The sequence below is a fragment of the Papilio machaon genome, chromosome 9, assembly GCF_912999745.1.
Source record: "Papilio machaon chromosome 9, ilPapMach1.1, whole genome shotgun sequence".
Lineage (NCBI taxonomy): Eukaryota > Metazoa > Arthropoda > Insecta > Lepidoptera > Papilionidae > Papilio > Papilio machaon.
This window is the reverse complement of record NC_059994.1, coordinates 40,256-55,902: the sequence shown is the minus strand read 5'-3', so window position 1 is coordinate 55,902 and position 15,647 is coordinate 40,256. Positions and strand designations below refer to the sequence as shown.

The window sequence follows — 15,647 nt, the reverse complement described above, 5'->3', positions numbered from 1 at the left end:
AAAGTCCCGGCAATTCCCCTCCCGCGGCGAAAGGGGGCGACTTCCTCATTACGACCCCGATTAGCTCCATCAATTTATTGCTTTGCTCAAAATCGCAACTTATCCCCTTTGCTGCCACTTGCCGCCCGCCGCGTGTGTCATTCTGGGGCAACGTCTGCCCAGACTCCGTCTACCAGGTCATCCGGCAGCCGCTAGACCTTACCTACTGTCAACTTAACACTACTATATATAACTACACTAACGTCAAACGTAGAAATTAAACGTCTCAAAAAGTTAATTAGCTATAATTTCATCAATATACATAGTATAAAACAAAGTCGCTTTCGCTGTATGTCCGTATGTATGCTTAGATCTTTAAAACTACGCAACGGATTTTGACGCGGTTTTTTTTAATAGATAGAGTGATTCTTAAGGAAGGTTTGTATGTATAATAAATGCATAATATAGTAGAGAAACACTGATAAATTTAAAGTTTTCTAATGTGATGTCGTAAATAAGCACGTTTTTTTGCGCTTATATTGCAAACGCTGGCTGAACCCTACGAGATAGACCAAAATAATGTACTACAGTATTGTTCACCTTAAAAAGTTCAACAAAAAAGTCCGCGATGGTATATGTCTATCTCTTAGGGATAACCCAGCATAACCATTTTTATTCTTTTACGAAGTGATTTTAAACAATACATTAATCCTTATCCATTTAAGTACCTTAAATAAATTGTGCATTTATTCTGTAGTAGGTATATTTTGCATTGCACCCGTGCGAAGCCGGGGCGGGTCGCTAGTTTCATTTATAAAACAAAGACGCTGACAAATCGACTCGGTCTATTTGTGAAGCTACAACTCTAAAACACAAACGGGCCTAATTAATATCATTTAATTAGCTGACATAGAGACGAGTCACTTATTTATGAATGGGCGGCGAACGTCTATTATTATAATATAAACATCAGCGGCGGCGACGAGCGAGGCAAAGGGCGCGATGCGGTGCGGGCGGTGACTGTTCCGCAACTCTGATACAGAACAATTACAACACCTGACGTCACCTAATAGAAATGTCAAATTTATTTGGATGCAATTTTATTTAGTTTTAGAGAAAAAGGAGGAGTTCCACAGAGAGCATATTTCGAGTATTTCTAATATTTTTCGAAGCGGGGACATCATAAAATTATATCCAGTCATAAAAAGTCTCGTGTCGCGGTGTATGTCCGAGATAAACCATAGAAGCTATTACTGAAATTTAGCTTTCCGCTTTTGAATCGAGTTACCGGCGTCGGCGTTTGGGCAGCTGCACTATAACTGTACGACAGTACAGTACATGTATTGTTGATTGAAGATGCTTTCATAATATCATTTAATCACGTTATGTTTAGAAAACATATATAGAAAATAAAGGTAGTTGCAATCTCCAGAAGACCAAGAGTGAAGAGTCAATGAATTTTTAAAGGACAAGGCAGGCGACGACTGTTATCTCACTCGACACTCTCCACATTAGCATCGCCTAAGGCCCGCGCTGCTTTAGTAAAAGACGCTGCCGCAAAAGTTTAGTAGGATATTTTATTATAAATAAGCCTATGTTACTACCGCACACATTCATAAGCAAGCTGAGAGCGGCGCGCGAGTGGCATCGGTCGCGCCTTCATCATTACAGTTGTTAAAACTGTAATGCACGAGCTTTTTCCTACAAACAAGTTCTCGGAAATAACAATCATTAGAGGTATTCTTTTGATGATGGTTTCTGCATTATCGCTTTAAGGCGAAGAAAACTTCACATATGTACGCATCAAACACTGAAACACACCTCATAAAACACATGTCATAAAAATGAATATTCAAAAAGTCTACAGTTGCAATCGCATAAATTATAATTTATGTTTGCAGGCCCCCCCGGCCCTCCGGGCAAGCGCGGCAAGAAGGGCAAGAAAGGCGACCCCGGCGACCCTGGCCCTCCGGTGAGTGCCCGCTATCTCCGCCTCGTTTAAAAATATCATCGGTGTCGTGGCAGTAACAGTTGCAGGGGCTACTACAGGTTTTTGTATAACCGAGGATGAATGAAAACCGCGGCAACTCTGAACATACTCCGTCCCCTCCTCGCCCCGAGACCATGGTGCCCCTCTCCGCACTGTCACATCGTGGAGCATTAGCGATTAGCCCAACCCTGCATCTAACCGGAAATCTTTTTTTTTGCCATTGCCTACGACTTATATTACTTTCTTTTCAGGGTTTAATGGGTGCTCCGGGGAAGAATGGATTTCCGGTATTTTTTTATTATTTTTTATTTTTTCTTATTATTCTATTGTTCCTTTCTCATTTAAATGTTTACTCCTTTTCTATTTCATACTGACGCACTACGAGTACTTGCAGAGTGTCACACGCACGAGAAGCGGTGCGGTAAACGGAAACCGTTATTGACAAATCTCAATGCTCTTAACTTAATTTTTTTTTATTATAACTTTAATCAAATTAAGATGTGGTCGTGTAGAGTTTTAAAGCGATTCACCCGTTTTCCTTTCAATTCGGTCCCGATGGGCTCGCGGCGATGTCGCCACATACAGACGGCTACTGTACGCCCGTATGACGTTTCAGGGGAGCAAAGGGGAGAAAGGCGAGCGAGGCTTTATGGTAAGAGCCTTCCCGTAGCGACCCGTAGCTAGCTCGTAGCTCGTAGCCCAGCGTAGCACGCCCCGTAATCCCCACTAACTGCAACAGTAACCCACTTCGTTCCGCGCCTCCAGCCTACCTCTCACCAAAGATGCTCATTACAATTTGTTTGTTAGTAACATTTACCAACTAATCTGTCCCTGGGCGCGGCCGTGCCCTGTCATGTCAGTGTGGCCCTGTCATGCTGACCAACATGTAGCCTCACAATAACGAGCACAACTATTTTTTTATGTAAACACAAGACATCAGAGATTGGTATTTTCGAATTTCATAAAAATAAAAATATAATATGACATATTATCCAACGCAAGATCTTTTTCCTCTCTGTGTCTCTTTGAAAAAATTAAAATGCTTAAAGTTTAAGACGTGAAGATAGTCTACGTAGGTACGAAGGTAGTTAAACTTTGAGTCTGTTTTTTGGTAAATTATGGTATAAGTATGTGTGTGCCGGCCTCTAGGAGCGGGCGGCCGCGACCCCGGCCTGGGAGACGGACCTTGCAATAATCCTTGGGGGTGCATGATGTATTTTCTATTTTATAACCATATTTGAACTGTTTACAAAATACTTTCGCTTCATCCTAACTTCTTTCTGTTCTTCCTTTCCCGTGTTGGTTTAGAAGTCTATTACTGTAACTATATGTACAAAAACAATTAATACATAATAATATGTAACTAATCTAGATTGGATATTGATGATTGACTGCACTTTTTTCAGGGACCGATTGGACTGGACGGGCCTAAGGGAGACCCGGTGAGTCAATTTTGAAGTTGGAAGTCAAATCGCTTCGTAGCCAATGCACTTTGTTTGAGTCGGCCGACAGAGCTTGGGCTTTGAATCTCTATAATATTAATATTTACTTCAACCCGTGGCCGCCGATTGTTGCTCTCTCTCTCTCTCTCTCTCTCTCTCTCTCTCTCTCTCTCTCTCTTTCTCACTCTTTTTGTTTTTAAAAATGTTTTCTTGCGCCATAGCGCAAAAAAATTCATAACATTATTTTGATAATTTCGACTTTTGATTAAGATGGCATTGCGCATTGCAACGCGCGCAGGATTCAGTCATACATATAGTTTAACATAAACATCGCAATGAAACCTGTGTCTTCAGTATGCAACAATGCAGGATGTACAATGTTGCAGGGCCGGCCGGGGGACAAAGGGCAGAAAGGCGAGCTGGGCAGTCCAGGTTTCGATGTCTTCGCTGCGGTGAAGGTATATACGGTTGTTTCACATTGTTCTAGTATAAATTTACCTTTAATATATTAATATCCATAAATGCAGATCTCACAAAATAGTACCTTGTTGCAAATACATACATACATGCTCCGAAAGTTATTCAGGAATCCAAAATTGAGATATATATGTAAGCGTTAGCGTCGGCGTTCGAGGCGAAGGCAAACTTACTAAAGTGTGTTGCGCCGGTTGCAGGGAGTGAAAAGATCCGTGGACAACTATAAGATGAGTCCTTACACGACGGCGGAGATCATTGCCGTGAAGGTACCGCGCGCTGTGTGCCCACGCCGCCTAGCCTCCTTTTCTTTTGCCGCTCAGATCTCACGACACATATGTGTTTTAATATTTCTCATAGCTTTCAATATTTTTTTGCAACGTTTGTAATTGCATCGAGTTGACGTCGCTTTGCGCAACCGCGGGCGGCTCTCGCACCGCGCGAGACCGTCGTTTTCATTTTTTATAGAATAAATGCTTTTAGATTCGTTCGTTTGAGTAATATGTTGATGTTTGTTGGTCCGCTTTCCATGTTGTGTGTGTGTACTGACTGCCGACGCCGCAGGGGCTGCAGGCGGCCGGCCACAACATCTCCGCGCATTCAGTCATCCAGCTCAAGGTGAGTCCGTCCCTGCCCAACTGTCTAGTCCTCCCAAAACAAGACTCTATGACGCCATATACATCATAAAGAGATGGCGGTAAACTATTTTAACTTTTACATGCAAACCAAAGGTAAGTGAAGCGGCTGATGATGTTCACACTGAGGAACACTTCGGTTTGTGTTGCAGGGCGAGCCAGGAGAGCCGGGGCCACCGGGCCCGCCGGGTGCGACGGGCTCGAGCGGCATGGCGGGCGCGGAGGGCCGCGCGGGCGCGCCGGGCGCGCCCGGCCCCCCAGGGCCCGTCGGCGCGCAAGGAGAGCCCGGCCCGCAGGGACCCCCCGGCCCGCAAGGCCCTCTGGGACACAAGGTATATATTGATTCGTTAATACATCTTACATTATCGCATATTTGCATCACATACGAACTCGCGTATAAAAACTTACAAACGCACCATTAAATTTTTCCTATTCTTCTTTGCAGGTATTTTATATAATTACTGGAGATTTGTAAAAATGATTTCGATTACGTGTTAATGCTTTCGCTCATAACACCTGATTGAATTCTCTCGTAAGATAAAACTTTTAAGAGAAGCCAAAATATGTTTCCGTTGATTTCAGGGAGACAAAGGCGACAAAGGCGAGCGCGGCTACACAACGACACTGAAAGGCGATGCGTTCCCCACTGGCATCATCGAGGGACCACCCGGACCCCCCGGACCCCCCGGTGAGTCTCACGCCTGGCAGGCCGCTTACTCACATGCCGCAACATAGGTAGCTTACTCGCACTGGCCGCGCGGCCGCAAAGCCCAACTACCCTCCGCGCCCCCGCGGCCTTCGCTGGCGCACATGGGGTGCTGCTCCATAAAAATATCGAAACACTAAAGTCTACAGCAACCTAACCTAGAAGTCAATTGCCTAAACGATCTTTCTAAATAAAATTGATAAAAAAAATATTTAATCGACAACCCGCTTGTGTTGGTTTTCCTTATAGATATATTTGATTGACTGCATAAGTTACAGTAGCCAAACAACACATAAGTAATCGTATAATATCGTACAAGTGAGTATGCGTGTTTGTGTGTGCGAGTGTGAGCGTGCACGTGTGCTGTAGCGGCTTGCTGTAGCAGCACTGTGTTGAAGGCGCGGAGGGAGCGCGCGGCGAGCGCGGCGCGGCGGGCGCACCCGGCCCGCCGGGAGAGCGCGGCGCGCGCGGCAAGCGCGGCAAGCGGGTACGCACCGCCCCGACCCGCGCCCGGCCTCTGCCGCGGTCTCTCCGACAGTCATCTCTTACTTAGGAACATCTTCCTATCGCTTCTTATCGATTGCTTTCTCCGAGTCTACCGGATACCATATACCATACTTGATATCGACCAGTGTGATGTCGATCCTTGCTTCTCTTCTGTATTTTCTAAATGTATAGAAATTAATACGGTAAGAACTAATTGATGCATCTTCTTCTCTTATCCGACGATAGAATTGAATATTGAATACTACATATTTGAATTCTACTATACATGTACTTACATGATATTGGCTAGTAATCCAGTATTTGTATCACAGAATTAGAAAATAAATCGCTTAATATAACTGTAAAATAATGTCCTGTTATACGCACATTTTTAAAATTCTTTCATCATCTTCCCTTGCTCCCTCTGCAAGATAAATGTACTACATAGACATCTACGTATGTAACTCCTGACAAGCGAACGCTCCGCACACAGTCGACCTTACTCTTCTTCTGCTCAACGATTTCTATAATAAAACTTGTCTTGTGGCACGTCGTCGGTACAGTGTATCGTCAGTGTAACAGCAGTCGTTATGAGGCCTGCGTATGGAGATGCGGGAAGATTGCATGATGCACGCGCATTCGCATGGCTTGATATAATTTGCACAGTTAACAGTTTTGATCTGTAGACACTTTGCGGTAGCGGTACAAATGACAACTAACGCGTTAAAGCCACGGCAATGCTTACCCGCTAACCTGTACGGCGTCCCGCGGTGCTCGCCGGCTGCACAACGCTAGGCCACCGGACGCAGGTAAATATGCTATACCTATATGTTGTATTTAATCAGTGGCTATCATAATGTTCATATCGTTTGAACTGTCATACCGTGGCCGGATGCGGGGATAGCCGCGACAACTGTCCGCACGTTGCGGGAGCACGCGTCGCGGCCGACTGCATTATAGACATCGACACCCGCGACCTCGCCCCCGACAAGCAGCTTCTTTAGGTCCTCTGAGACATCGTCATCATTCGTTAACTGAATTTTATTTAAATAGATAAGCGAACGAGCCGTCCTAAAAATATAAATGTAAGCATTCTTTAATTGTTGGAGTTAACAGCGAGACCGGAGAGCACGTGCAATAATCGTGTGTAAGTTAGCGCAACGTCGGCGAGTATGTGCGCTAGGCATTAAGTCGTATCGTGTAATGTTTCAGGTGCTCCCGGCGCGACGGGCGCTGCGGGCGCGGCGGGCGCCGACGGGCCGCGCGGACCTCCCGGCGCCGACGGCCGGCCCGGCGCCACCGGCCTGCCCGGACCTCCTGGCAAGCCGGTAACTTTCGGAAACAGCTCAGGAATATGTTCCGTCTTTAATAGACCTTCGGACACCAACACGAACATGTCGTGATCCTTGATACTTTTTGCTGTATGAGTTTTTGTAAATTATTATTGAGGAAATGAATGATGATTTTATTACATCAATAAAAAAATTACAATAAGAGAAAAGGACTCGGAATGAAAAGTTAAACAGATAAAAGATAAAAACTGCGATCGTTGCAGGGCGAAATGGGGCCGAAGGGTGTAAAGGGCGACTACGGCGATATGGGCTCGCCGGGTATGCTGGGCGCCCCGGGTCTGCCCGGCCCGCCCGGCTACCCCGGCCTCAAAGGCGACAAGGGCGACAAAGGCGACTCGGTAAGCGTATCTCCTTCGGGCCTTTAGTGCTTTCAAACCGTCGCTATCTCTATTAGGGGTTTTATCTACGTTTTAAGTTTACATATCTCACTCATGACCACACCTTGCGTTCTAGTACAAACTTTTCTCTTCTTACTCCTTCACACACTTCTTCTTTCTACTCAAAATCGTTCACGGTTTACGCTGTGAAACTATGGAACTCCTTACCTCTCTCTATTAGATGCAGTAAAAGTATTGAATCGTTTAAAAAACATGTCAAAGATCACTATCTGCAGCTCTAATTTGGCTATATATTGCTGAAATATTGTATTATTTTATTTTCTCTTATTAATATTTCTATTGTTTTTTTTTTTTTTTTTTATTTCTTATCACTGTTCGCGTGCACCCTACCGATTTGGTTTACTTAGCTTAATTTCTACCCAAAGGTTGTCTGGTAGAGATCGCTGCTTAGCGATAAGACCGCCTTTTGTGAAAATCCTGTTGTACTTTCTTTTTTTTGTAACTCCATGATAGTGCACAATAAAGTATATTTGTATTTGTATTTGTATAATATAGACAAAGACGTGCGGCGAGCGATGGTGCGCGGTAGCGGCGCTCGCGTCCTTACAACACTCGGACATTGACTAATTTATTTTTTCTGCATTTTCTGTAACAAATGAAGAGGTCGATGCAAGCGCGTCTCGTCGCCGCACTCACCAGTCGTTCATCTATATAAGAGTATTACTGCTGAGAGTGCTGTGAGCGACGCCGTGTCGGGAGTTTCCCCTTGGGCCAATCGGTCGACCGATTTATTTGCAAACAATCAAATACAATCTGTTTTTTGTTATTATGACATGTTATGAATTTTGGATATCAGGTAGACCTTGTTAGTATTTGAGCTCTTATTTAACCGCAAACAAACTGCAAATTGCGCCAAAAGTCGTAGTTTCTAAAATATTTCTGGTAAAACACTGTTGTTCACATAACTACAATGCTAACCTAACACATTACAAGTATTACCTGACCTACCTTTATTTCACGATTCCAAGTCATTTTATCTAAGTTTTCATAGAATATTGAATAAATAATCATAACAGCCGTCATGTCTGGAACTTGACGTCTTTCTTCATTAACTATGGAAATGGATCCTAACGAGGTATCTTACTTCATACTAATATTATCAATGTGAAAGTTTACATGGTCGGATGGATGGATGGATGTTTGTTAAAAGGTATCTCTGGAACGGCTCAACGGATCTTGATGAAATTTGGCACAGATGTAGAACATAGTCTGTTAGAACACATAGGCTACTTATAACGTTTTTTTTAATTCCGCGCGGACTGAGTCGCGGGCGTCAGCTAGTTTACAATAAAACTTTTCCAAATAACTGTACACGTTTCTATCAGAATCGGTTCATATGTTTAAGATCAATCGTCCAATGGGAAAAAATCTCGTTGGGCCGATCGGTCGACCAAAAAATCTGGCCTACCTGATTTTACCTCCCGCCTTGTCTGCGCCGTGTCTGCGCCGTGTCTGCGTCTCCCGTTGTGGTAACTGACGCTCTGTGTTGCATGTGGCGCCGGCGGCCGCGCGCAGAAGTACAGGAAGCTGAGAAGAAGGCAGGTAACTATCTCCTCTCGTCCGTTGCAATCTACCATACAATTGACACATAGGACAATGCTTCTTATTTGCACTCCACACTGGCCGCGAGACGTATTGGACGGGAATAAAGAGCATTAACATTATTTAAATTTATGATTAGTTACTGACCCGATCCACAAAACATTTATTTGGAAAACATCAAATTACATTAAAACATTTCTAATAATATTTAGTAACATACCACAATATTCAGTAATAGTTGTCCGTGTGACAGGGACAGGTAACATGCATCTTGTGACGTATGTTCCTAGCGTTGGAAATGTAATACGTTATTTCTGTATCAAAGGATGTATCCTTATAGCCACTGTTGAATTTGCAGGGAGACGGCACCGGCTACGAGCTGTACGGACATGAAATGGTAAGTTGTGGTCGTCCGCGGCCGTGCTCTGTGGGCAACCATTGCCATAACAATGCTTGTGGTCATTGCTGTCGTTCATAGTTTCGACACTCTCTGTAGCTGGCTATAGCGCAACAGTTTGTATGATGAAGCGGAACATATTTATTCAATGATCAATATCTATAAGTATTCAATTTACCACAGCTGCTGTTTTCGAATAAGTTTTACGAATATGAAATGAACAAGTTAAGAGATTACATTCTTTGGCATAATCTAACTTTTTACTAGCTACAAAGCCCTCAACAACAACAGTGGTCGCCCGCAGCAGAGTCGGCGCGACCCGTCTCATACCGTCAAATGAGGTATTCTGCTTTTGGCCCGTTGAGTGAGGTCCGGAAGTTTAATTCGAAAGAGATTGTATTGTATCTCTCAAATACCAAAACTTTAAAATTTTCTACATTTTTCTTCATACTTTAATGTTTCTGAAAATTTTTCAACACATGTACCATTTCTTGTACATCCCCTGAAACTAGAGTAGTGTGTAAGTGATCGTTATCTGTGTACAGATGATGGGTCCGCCGGGCGCGCCGGGCGTGCCGGGTGCGCCGGGGGTCGCGGGCCCGCCCGGCATCAAGGGGGACAAGGGCGAGCCGGGAGCGCGCGGAAAGGCGGTACGATAATATGAATTAGGATTTTTTCCAGTTGTGACATAAGAGCGTCCATACATTTGTAGAAATTCACTTCAGCACGACGCGTCGCGGTGATTGCGAAGACGTTGCGATCAATTTAGTTTTTCTAATTTTAAATCGGTAAAATTGTTTTATTTTGTTTTAGGGCGAACGAGGTGAAAAGGGAGACGCAGGGCCGATGGGACTACCGGTTAGTGTTCCACGTTCATGAAAACTTTTTTCCGATTGTCCTCTCGCCTGAACTAGTTAAATAGTTGCGAGGGCTGTGTGGACAGCGGACAGTTAGTCGTGACATCGGATAACTCGCTCGCTCATCAAGTGTAAAAAATACTATAGATATCGTGTCTTTTTGAAAAACCTCTACCTAGGTATAATTTGAAATTCCATTTTTAAATAATAATGATTACGAAGTCATGGACGTTGCAGGGTCCCGTTGGGCTGCCGGGCGAGGCGGGCGCGCCGGGGGAGCCGGGCCCCGCCGGCGCCGCGGGCCCCCGGGTGAGTACGGCCCCGACACTAACCGCAGTAGCTAGACGGACCGGCGCATGGCGTGACGCACTAACCCGGGTCGTGGTGCAGGAGAACCGCTGGCCGCCGGACTTCGCGCGCGCGTAGCCCCCCGCGCCCGCCGAGCCCGCCGCGCCCTTCGCGCCCGCCGCGCCCCCCGTGCCCCCCGAGCCCGCCGCGGCAGCTGCACATCTGTAAATTGTAAAATTTGTAACTAGTCTAAACGTACTCTAAGCGTTCTATTTTAAGACGTTACCAAATTTAGGATGTAAGTGTTGCAAATTTGTATAAATATGATATATTTTTTAAGACAACTTGTAAGACAGCATCGATGTCGGCGGTCGCCGGCGCGGGCTGGTGGAGGCGGTCGTTTTAAGATTTGCAAAAATGTACATCGCCTGTTATATTTTATTTCGTCGTCGTGACGCCGCAACTTTTGTGGTCGCGCCCGCAGCGCCACCGGGTCGCGCCCGAAGCGCCACCGGGTCGCGCCCCCAGCGCCACCGGGTCGCGCCCGCAGCGCCACCGGGTCGCGCCCGAAGCGCCACCGGGTCGCGCCCCCAGCGCCACCGGGTCGCGCCCGCAGCGCCACCGGGTCGCGCCGGCTCGCCCGGGCATCAGCTTTCCTCATATATTTATTCTTATGTCTATCGTATGTGTAAATATTTGAATAATTCTTCAACTCGCTTCATGTGTGTTATATGTATGTATATGACGAGCAGAAATGTTTACATCCTTTAAAGCCGTTTCTATCAGAGATGATATTTTTAAAGTCAAACGTTATTGTAAATTTAATAAGAGACCTTTCCGAGAGCGAGTGCCGAACCTCGGGCATGGCTCGCTGTCTTCCGCGACAGGCGCGCCGCGTGCTAGCCGCGCACACGCCGCGTGCTAGCCGCGTCCGCTCGCTTTTCATTTCTCACCTTTTTCATATGTTTAGTACCATATTGTATTTCTTTGGCCTTCGAAGGCTTACATGTAATTTTATATATTTTATAATGTGATTTAGTCTAAAAAATGTACAAAATTGTATCGATTTACTTTAAGGTAAGAGTTTGTTAAAGGTCCGGGAGGTCGGGCGGTGATACACATGCCCCGCCTCCCCGCCTCGCCTGCCTCTCGCCTGCCTCTCGCCGGGCAGCTGTTGGACTCTCCTATTGTATTGTATTTATTATGAATAAGATTTAGTTTTTTTACATGAGAGTTGTCATTTGTACCATAAGCCACGAGATCATTAAATATTGTTGTTCAAATATTATTTTCGAGAAAAATAAAAATTGCATGCTATGCATATCCGTCTATTCTTTTCCTTTGTTCTTTAATTCTTCCCCGTGGCATAAACGTTATGCTATCATGGCATACATTTTTATTCGATGCACGATGCACGACGCATAGCGCTCTCTCCGCGCTTTGCCCGCGCTCTTCCCGCGCTCTCCACGCGCTATCCCCGCGCTATCCCCGCGCTTTGCCCGCGCTCTCCACGCACATGTCGTGTCGCACGGGCAAACGTAATGGGTCCGAATGCGAGCGAGACGAGCATGAGCATGCACGAAGTGGCGAGTGGAGTGTACCGAGCTGATGTGTCCGTTGTTCCGCAGGGCCCGCCCGGACTCGACGGCATGAAGGTGAGTTTATATATCTCTACTTTGAGTTTTACCTACAAGCTATTTCGTAATGACACGTATCGACAAGTTCGGAACGGAACTCGCCGCCCGGGCGTTCCGAGTATAATGTCTACCGAGTATAATGTCTAATGAACTTCAGTCTTAAATGTACTGTGACTTTTCCGTGCATACCTTCACATGATGACAAAGATTTAAATTTCACAATGTGATGCCGATGGCGCGGGGAAGCACGGCCGGCGGGCAATGGGCGCCGGCAATGGGCATGGCACTGTGTTGCAGGGGGCGCAGGGCGAGCCGGGTGGCAAGGGCGAGCGCGGCGACCCCGGTCTGCCCGTACGTGCCGCGCCCGGTCCACTCCGGGACCCTCGGCGCCTACCGTTTGTGTCGGATGCGCGTTTACTTTTTATGCGCCATACTGCTACTAACATACCTTCCTAACTTTTTCAGGGTACGGACGGCATTCCCGGACAGGAGGTCGGTATTCTTATCATTCCTAGCTATTTGTGACCTCGACCGGTAGTAATTTGCCCTTTTCACTCTGTAGGGCCCGAAAGGCGATAAGGGCTATAAGGGAGAACCGGTAAGTGTGGCGCCGCCATGTTATACCTTAACCGCTTGCCGTTTGCATCGCACCGGTCTGTCGCTAATCATTTCTCCTCTCTGCACGTTTACTAACGATGTGCGAGGTGCACACTTATCGAACGATCTAATAATCTAACATTAGCCATTTAATATAATACAGATACGAGTAACGCTAAGTAAACGCTAAACGTTCTACGATGTCCAAAGTAGGTACTTCTTTAATAGATGGTAAATAAGTTTAGTGAGTGTCGGTTGTGTGCGCAGGGCCCGGGCGGAAAGCGCGGCCGCAAGGGCGACAAGGGCGACCGCGGCGAGCAGGGCGTGCCCGGCCTCGACGCGCCTTGTCCTCTCGGCCCCGACGGCCTGCCGCTGCCCGGCTGCGGCTGGCGCCCCGCCAAGGTGCGCCCCTTCCCCACCGCATTCTCCCGCATGACCCCTTATACCTTTCAACATTTGACGTAAAGGAGTGAATACTAACGCGTAGTCGTGGCGTTGCTACTTACATAGGGTCGCTCCGACTAACCGACGACGGCGCCACTAACACTAGTGTTGTTTGTATACTAACGGCGTGGCATGGGGTGCGCGGGCAGGTGTGGGAGCCGCGGCTGGAAGGCGCCGGGAGCGCGTCCGGGCGCGGGGAAAGCGTCGAGCCGGAGCCGGACGACGGCGAGCCGGAGCCCGAACCGGAGGAGTACGAGGTGCGCGAGGACGAGCTGGACGCGCCGCGGGACTACGACGACTACACCGACAATGCGCACCACGACCCGCGCCGAGACTGAGCGCAGGTCCTCGCCGCTCTCCGCTGCATGCCTCTCGTTTGAATCTTGCCACCGCTGAAGTTTAACTTAGTGCGTTAGCGTCGATGTCTGCGATGCAGGCGACCGCGCTCGTCTGGTCGCTTTCGTTTCGCCGCCGGCACATCGCTACACACGTGTTAACGACGAATGAGGGCGACTTCACCAAAACTTATGTCTTCACAACAAGTACATTTTATTTCTACGAATTTTCGTTATCTCTTGTCACATCGTTGCCATGGTGAAGTCGCCCTCATTCGTCGTTAACACACGCATTGCATGACATTCTCCTATAATACCTACGCTCGCTAACAAAACACTGAAATCAAAGCTAGACTAATCTTATATAAGAGTAACATGATTTGTTTGAGATCTTTGCACGATTTACCTCATAACAATATTTCTAATCCCGATCCAGACTGATATATCTGGAATTTGGTAAGCATTCGTCTGTAGGTGAATCAACGTCTTAGAACGAACTTTTCCTCAGTTCGTTCTAAGACGTCGATTGTGGTGTGGTTGGATGCGGTGCGCGGATCTCCTACTGATGACGCGCATCTCATATTGTGGAAGGCGTCGTGGAAGGCCTATGATCAGCAGCGGGCAGACACAGAGTGATGATGATTTGCTCGCGCAGGACGCCATGCTGCAGTGGGTGCGGCGCCGACTGCTGCTGCCCGACGACAAGGACGTGCGCCCGTGAGGCGCCGCCCGCAGCCCCTCAGCCCCGCAGCCCTGTTTCGCTGCCATCGAATCCACATCGACTGATAATAAACCGCGACTTTGTTTTGACACTTTTGTCCATATTTGTAATGTTTAATTAATGTAAATAAATGTTGACTAAATGTTGATCAAACAAATTTGACAACGAAGGAATATTTGACAGGGATGCGGGGGAGGCACACTTCTCTCCTTGACCCGACAAAAAGATAATACGAACGGATAATAAATTGACCATAAGACAATGTCACACTCACTCGCTCCATCTTTCGAATCCAAAAACAATAGTTTACAAAGCAACAAACAAACGTCACTTAAGAGCTTAGCACTTAAATGCATTGCACTAATTCGTAAAGAATAAACCATAACTTGTATTTAGTGATGTTTCTTGTTGATATGAAATATATGTAAGTAGCAGGACATAGTTTTGTTCTTTGCGGGATAATTATTCTGTTAGTGGAATATCACGGACGAAGACGAAGACGAGTGTATAATGCCATCAAATAAAAATAACTGCCAATGAGAATTGTCAGAACAACTTATACATAAATATGTTATTATGTAACTTACATTATTTAATGTTTTTGTAAAATAATGTTAATATAAATAATACGGTCACTGTAAGTAAAAAACCTTCGTACAAATTAATGTGAACACTAAGAGGTAACTCTTAGTGTTCACATTAATTAGGTACATACATCATTGTAAATAAATCAAGCTATATTGTATTATTTTTTTAAGACTAATAGATAATATTAAGTAATAATTCATAATTATTTATATATGTATAAAATAAGATAGGTGTGCCAGGAGCGCGCCAAGTGGAAAGGCGTATTGTGTGCACAAAGGAGGGGTCTACCCGCTAATAAATTATGATTTTGGCGTAGGATAAACTCTCTAACTCGGATCGACGCGTGTTTTATAAAATGAAACGAACTCTTTCTTACTCATGTCCTTATTTATTAAGAAAATAATGTAAATAGCTTGGATCATGAACTAAAAGAAATATAAATACTAATTTTGAAAAGTCTTGTTGTTTTATTGTTAATTAAACGGTTTTGTGTATTTAATAAAACTGAAACTGCTCAAGTCCATCAACATTAGTAAAAGTGATACTGTCATTGATATAAAGCTGTCTAGTCTGAGATTCTAGCAGGAAATTTTACGACATGCGCCTTCGTAACGTCATCAACAAAACATGTCAAAATTTGTATGAAAGTTTAGGTGTACTTTTCGCCTGGTATGGCGTTGCTCTGCACAAATTTTATTGCGTTGATAGGTACAGTTATGATAGCTTTTTCACGAATATTCGTGTTAGTCCCTCTGTAGCATAAAAGTGGGACAAAACAG

General features: G+C 45.6%; 1 protein-coding gene across 1 annotated transcript in view; it reads left to right on the top strand.

Moving 5' to 3' along the window:
- LOC106709132 (collagen alpha chain CG42342) overlaps window positions 1-14,957 on the top strand; it is a 64,979-nt gene extending 50,022 nt beyond the window's left edge. The window contains exons 2-24 of the mRNA XM_045679242.1: window positions 1,881-1,951; window positions 2,221-2,256; window positions 2,586-2,621; window positions 3,376-3,411; window positions 3,798-3,869; window positions 4,086-4,154; window positions 4,450-4,503; window positions 4,673-4,852; window positions 5,103-5,214; window positions 6,958-7,040; window positions 7,268-7,402; window positions 8,978-9,004; window positions 9,354-9,401; window positions 9,947-10,051; window positions 10,215-10,259; window positions 10,496-10,567; window positions 12,175-12,201; window positions 12,481-12,534; window positions 12,649-12,675; window positions 12,746-12,781; window positions 13,048-13,182; window positions 13,374-13,568; window positions 14,215-14,957. Coding sequence (XP_045535198.1) covers window positions 1,881-1,951; window positions 2,221-2,256; window positions 2,586-2,621; window positions 3,376-3,411; window positions 3,798-3,869; window positions 4,086-4,154; window positions 4,450-4,503; window positions 4,673-4,852; window positions 5,103-5,214; window positions 6,958-7,040; window positions 7,268-7,402; window positions 8,978-9,004; window positions 9,354-9,401; window positions 9,947-10,051; window positions 10,215-10,259; window positions 10,496-10,567; window positions 12,175-12,201; window positions 12,481-12,534; window positions 12,649-12,675; window positions 12,746-12,781; window positions 13,048-13,182; window positions 13,374-13,562 — 1,649 coding nt within the window. The 3' untranslated portion in view covers window positions 13,563-13,568; window positions 14,215-14,957. The remainder of the gene's footprint in view (window positions 1-1,880; window positions 1,952-2,220; window positions 2,257-2,585; window positions 2,622-3,375; window positions 3,412-3,797; window positions 3,870-4,085; window positions 4,155-4,449; window positions 4,504-4,672; window positions 4,853-5,102; window positions 5,215-6,957; window positions 7,041-7,267; window positions 7,403-8,977; window positions 9,005-9,353; window positions 9,402-9,946; window positions 10,052-10,214; window positions 10,260-10,495; window positions 10,568-12,174; window positions 12,202-12,480; window positions 12,535-12,648; window positions 12,676-12,745; window positions 12,782-13,047; window positions 13,183-13,373; window positions 13,569-14,214) is intronic.
- The last annotated feature ends 690 nt before the right edge of the window (window positions 14,958-15,647 follow it).